This window comes from Myotis brandtii, unplaced genomic scaffold (genome assembly GCF_000412655.1).
Source record: "Myotis brandtii unplaced genomic scaffold, ASM41265v1 scaffold105, whole genome shotgun sequence".
NCBI lineage: Eukaryota > Metazoa > Chordata > Mammalia > Chiroptera > Vespertilionidae > Myotis > Myotis brandtii.
The window spans coordinates 116,354-121,869 of record NW_005353538.1 but is presented as its reverse complement, the minus strand read 5'-3'; the positions used below and the strand labels follow the sequence as shown (position 1 = coordinate 121,869).

Sequence of the window (5,516 nt, the reverse complement as noted above, 5' to 3'; positions counted from 1 at the left end):
GCCTTCCCTCCCTGCACACTCCCCCCCACCCCCCACCCCCCTGGTGCTGACTGCCCATCGCCAGGGGATTCAAAATTACAGAACTAACGGGCTCGGCAGGTAAATGGTGTTCCTGCAGGGCAGCTGGGCCCGGGACTCCATTGTCAGGGAACTGCTCATCTCAGAGAGAGAATGTTCTGGCTCAAGTCCCGACAGCCAGGAGAGCCGCCCTGCGGGACTGCAGACCCAGAGTGGGTGTGGGAGCCCAGGGACGATGCCAAGACCCTGAGAAGCCTCCCTCTGTCATGGCCACGGGCTGAAGGTCTGCCAGGCTGGGCCTGGACAGGGAGGGCCAAGGCAGGGCACAGCAAGTCTCTCCTGGATGGGCCCCGCGGGTGGGAAGTGAGGGCTGGGCCAGGCACCCACTGCTCGCAGCCTGGGGCCAGGGCTTGGAGAGCAGGGCCCATCCTGAGGGCAGCAGGGCCTGACAGGAGGCAGGCTGGTCCCCTGTGGCAGCCACCGCTAGTCCCACTGAAGAGAAAGGTGGGGGGTCGGGGAGAGAAGCCCACTTGTCCCCCACCCCGTGAAGCTTGGCTGCCGAGCAGAACGAAGACCGTGACCGTTAGAAACCCGACGCGGGAGAGCGGCCTGGGTGGGGTGTGGCCAAGGGGAGGGGGGTGGCCAGGCTGACCCTGGGGGCGGGCAGAGGGCTGGGGACGGCAGGCACAGCACCGGCCTTCCTGCAGCCGCGACAGTAGCAAGAGCAGCAGGGTCAGCGGGAGGGGGGTGCCTCGTTCCCTCTGGAGCTCACGGGGCCTCGTTGGAGCCAATCCCGTTGCCTTTGTTGACGTAGAATGGCCGGTGGTGAGACTGCGGGAACAAGAGTAGTTAGGGGGTGCGCATGGCGGGGACCCCATTAGCCAGACCCACCCCACCCTAACCCCCGGGAAGCGGCAGTGGTCTGAACCCCAACAATTCTACAAGCTGTGGCCTAACCTGCAAGCTCGATCTATGCTGTGATCAGGATCGGGTGCCCATGTCAGTTTCCAGGTTCAAATCCTAATTAGAGTTTATTTCCCTCCATTGGTTGGTGAGCTTGAACCTCAGCCCCTCGTCCAATTCCCTCCATGGCCCAGGGCCTCCCAGCCATTGCAGCTCTCGCTCTGCAGGGCTCTCTACTCCGCAGAGCCACACGCTGCTCACACACGGACTTGTAGGATTGCAGCCGCCACCCGTTACCTGGGCTACTGCTCTCACGCCCACTCTCCAGGTGAACAAACCGAGGCGCTGCGAGGCTAAGCGATTTGCCCCGGTCACAGCTGGTAAGTAGAGGAACCGGGACGCCAGGCCCAGCAGTCTGGTCCCGTGCACCCACCATCCCCACCCATTTCTCCAAACCACTTCAGGGTCTCGAGGGCTTTGGATGTTTGCTGCTCCCTTTGCCTGAATCTCCTGACAGAGGCGGTAGAGAGAGGCCTGCGCCCGCCCCAGCCCAGCAGGGACCACGGCGTCTCAGCCCCTCCTCTTCCATCCTGGCTCCTCCTCGGGACTCAGGAAGCACCTTTCAGGACAGAGCCAGCGACCTCTCCTGCCAGGTCTGTGTGTGACATCCAGCAGCGATTTCACATAATCAGCGCTCCCCTCGCTTCCTAGGCCCTGGCAGGCACTGGGACCCTGACCCTGACCCAGGAGACACCAGGCGCCCCCAGCCCTGTCCTTGGCCTTGCCAGCTTAGACCCTGTATTTCCTCGGACTCCTTGCTGCGCCCTGTCCCCAGCAGGCCTGGGGCCTGGGGAACGCGGGGCGGAGGCCTCAGCTCATGCCTCAGGGACCCCACCTATAAGCAAGGGAAGAGATGGAGGCCAGGGAGGGAATGACAGGCAAGGCACACAGCCACTGAGCCGCAGCGACCAGGTCTCCGGACCCCCAGGTGCCCACTGGACCCCAAGCCTTCAATACAGCAAAGGGAATGGCCTGGCCGTGGCTGCGCCTTGCTTTCAGGGAGGCGGGTCAGTAAGACAGGCCGCAGGTCAGTGAACAGTGCTGTCTCTGTGGGCCCCGAGTGGTGGGTGGGTGGAGACACACAGCCCAGGCACCTGGCAGGGTGTGCTCCCCCCACACCCCCGTTCCCTCTCTGGGTCGCAGTCACAGCCTGTGAGGGTTGGAAGAGCTATGACATCATCCCAGCCATCTGACTCATGTTACAGATGGGGAAACTAAGGCACTGAGGAAGAATGGCTCCCATGAGGTCACAGGGCAGGTGGTGAGAGGCCTGGGGCCAGCCCCTCCCTGGGCGTAGAATCCCCTGCCTCTGCTCCCAGCTCTGGGCATGGCTGCCGGCACCAGGGCCCAGCCAGCCCGGCATCTGGAGGTGCCATGAGCCCCCTCTATGAGATGCGGCTCTGGGACGTGGGGGACGGGGCGGGGGGACGGGGGCTGAGCCCAGGAGCAGGGGCTTCGACTCCCCTCACTTGCTTTGGGCACCTACTGCTGCAGTGCCCTGGGCCCGGCTCTACGTCACACACACTGTCACTCAGCTCCAGGGGCCAGAAAGTTCAAGGTCCTCCCAGCTAGCCAGCCTCTTCACTCCTGTGGCCCAGGTCCAGCCCCGCCCTGTGCTCTGACCTCCTGTGCAAAGGCGGCAGGAGCAGCCTGTCCTCAGCAGGTGCGCCCACCTCCCAGGGCAGCGGGCTGACCCCTGCAGGGCTGGCCTGGCCTCCATGGGAGAAGCCTGTGGAGACGTGCACAGCGTTTGAAGGTCTGATCGCTGAGGTCTGTGCAGGGCCCGGCATGTCTGCTACCGAAACCTAAACACATCTGTTCCGAAGTTTGCAGATGCTGCCTCAGCTCTCCCACTGCCTCGCCAGATGCCTGTCCCAGGCTGAGCATGTCACACTCTCAGAGCTGGCAGCAAAGCCGCCATTCAGCAAGCACAGGTGCCCAGCAGCCATCTGCCCAGTAACAGCCAAGGCTGCCCGTTTTACAGATGAGAAAACTGAGGCTCAGCAAGTCCATGCTGACTTACGCCCCCCGCCTGTGAGACCTGGGTTCCTACTGCCCTTTGCTGTGTGCAGGTCCTCAGGCCACTGCTGCCTCCTCCCGCCCATGGCCCGGAGATGCCACCGTCCCCCCACAGGCCCGGGGCAAGTGACAAGCTGTCACTGGGGAGCCCCATTTAGCGCCCCATCTGGCCATGCCTGGCCCGGACGGGCTCTCCGCAGGGCTCCTCACTCACCAGCAAAGTCTGTTTGCCAGATTTCCAAGTCTGGGGCTGGACCTTGGGGCTCTGGCTCCGCATGAGGGAGGGGTAGCCTGGGAAGACAGAGGCTGTGGTCAGAGGAGGCCCTGCACGCTGGGAGCCCCCAAGGCACGGACCCATCTCCAAAGAGACCGCCAAGCTCCATCCAGCCCGTTACCAAGGAGAGCCACCCCTGAGGAGGTGTGCAGCCCCGGGTCCCGCTGGGGAAACCTGGGAGGCTGTCCAAAGGGAGGGGCCCAAGGCAGACAGAAAGAGAAGGAGCAGGCGAGGTGGGCTGGGCCAGGCAGCAGGGGAGTGTCCCCCCAATCCAGGTCAGGGTCACCCCACTCTGTGGGAATTTTCTCCCCCTCCCCCCCATCGCCTCCACCCCCGTCCTGAAGCCTCACCCCCTCCCAGAGCCCAGGAAAGCCTCTTCATAGCACAGCCTGCCAGGCTCCACAGGAGGCCCCCACCCCGTGCTGCACGGAGACGGATGTGCCCTCACTGATTGGCCCGCTGGGCTCCGTGCTGGGTCTCACTGAGCCCACCCTATCTCATGTGAGCCCAGGTTTGCTGGACACCAGCCCCGCCCTCGGGCTCTGCTGCCCCTCCTGCGTCAGAGCAGGACTGGATCCCGGGAGGGGCAGCAGAGCCCTGTGGCTGTGGTCCAGGGATGAGGCCGCAGCCCCGGGGCCTGGAGCAGGGGTCCTGGGGCCCCCAGGGAGGCCTGGGAGAGCTGCGGCCCCAGGACTGGGGAGGCAGGAGCAGAGCCGGGGAAAGACCAGGCTGAGGCCTGGAAGTGAAGGGACTCAGGAAGTCAGCAGGCCCTGCCTGGCCGGGGCTCAGCAGGTGAGCCTCATCCTGGGCACCAAAGGGTTGTGGGTTCGATTCCTCGTTGGGGCACATACCCAGGTTGCAGGTTCTACCCCTGATCAGGGCATGTGTGGGAGGCAACTGATCAAGGTTTCTCTCACATTGATGTTTCTCTTTCTTGCTCTCTCTCCCCTTCTCTCTAACAATCAATAAACATAACTTTGCGTGATGTTTATAGTGTGCGACTCATGAGGTCAAACAATTAAAAAAGAAAGAAAGCCTGGCCAGTGCGGCTCAGTGGTTGAGCAGTGACCTATGAACCAGGAGGTCACAGTTCAATTCCCGGTCAGGGCACAGGCCCGGGTTGCGGGCTCGATCCCCACTGTGGGGTGTGCAGGAGGCAGCTGATCATTGATGTTTCTCTCTCTCCTTCTCCCTTCCTCTCTAAAATCAATAAAAAAACCCACAAAACATTAAAAATTTTAAAAAAAGAAATCACGTCTGTCCCTGGCGAAGGCCACCGAGAGCCCTCAGGCCTGTTTGAAGGGACAAAAGCTGGTCAGACCCAGACGCCACCGGCAGCACCGGCAGGACGCCAGCCCGGCTGCCCTTCCTTGGTGGGCACGGGGCGAGGGCAGAGACGGAGCAGAGACCCCAGGCTCCCCTGCACCTGGGGCGGGACAGCCTTGCAAAGAGAGGGTCCTGCTGACCCTGAGCAGGAGCCATTACCAGGAAGAAAACCCCGCACCAGCCGGGAGAGGGGGGCCGGGGCCGCAGGAGGAGTAGGGCAGCAGGGGGACAGTGGGCACCCACGCTCTCCCGTGTGGGAGAGAAGGGGCGGGGAACGGACAGGTACCGGGACTAATTTTAAACAGCTCATTGGTGTCCACCGGCTTGGGGAACTCTGTGGTGGCCTGTCCCAAGGTGGGGAAGTGGTAGGGGGGCCGCCCAGGGCCTGCTGGGAGAGAGAGACGTTAGCAGCGCGGGCGTTTCAGGGGCTGCCTTCCACAGCCCAAGCTCTCTGCCTCCTGAGCTGCTGCGCCAGCTGCGGGCGGGGCTGGTCCTGGGCGGGGTCTCCTTGCTCACACGCAGCCCTGCCTCCCTCCAGGGCCCTTCCCAGGGGGCTGGTGAGCTGATCTGTGGAGGTGACAGCAGGTGTCCCAGGCTTCCTGGAGGACACAGTGCATGGAAGGGGGGCTCCCCTGAGGTCAGGCCGACCGGAGGCTCTGCGGGCAGGTGAGGAGACACTGGGGAGCAGGACACCCCACCTGACACCTGCCGGGCAGCCTTTGACTGGGCCTGACCGCAGAGCAGGGAGGGACTCGTTAGAAGCCAGACAGGCCACGGGGACCCCAGTCCCCAGCTCCTGCCGGCGGGGACCCTTCACCTGGCTGATCGTTCCAAGACTCTGCCCTGGGCATAGGCTGGGTTCCAGCCTGGAAGAGGGGGCTGGAGGATGAAGCCGCCTTCAGAGGCCGCTGCCTGG

At 63.7% G+C, this 5,516-nt stretch overlaps 1 protein-coding gene across 7 annotated transcripts in view; it reads right to left on the bottom strand.

Annotated features, from left to right (window-relative positions):
• Positions 1 to 313: 313 nt before the first annotated feature.
• Positions 314 to 5,516, bottom strand: part of TRIM29 (tripartite motif containing 29) — a 45,114-nt gene continuing 39,911 nt past the window's right edge. For 2 of the 7 annotated variants that reach the window (XM_005856758.2, XM_014538870.1), the window contains 2 exons: positions 3,215 to 3,291; positions 314 to 849 (listed from right to left, as the gene is read on the bottom strand). In XM_005856758.2, coding sequence (XP_005856820.1) covers positions 787 to 849; positions 3,215 to 3,291 — 140 coding nt within the window. In that variant the 3' untranslated portion in view covers positions 314 to 786. Of the gene's footprint in view, positions 850 to 975; positions 1,577 to 3,214; positions 3,292 to 4,886; positions 4,989 to 5,516 lie in introns of all 7 variants that reach the window. The other 5 variants (XM_014538865.1, XM_014538873.1, XR_001361941.1 and 2 more) reach the window with 4 other exon arrangements.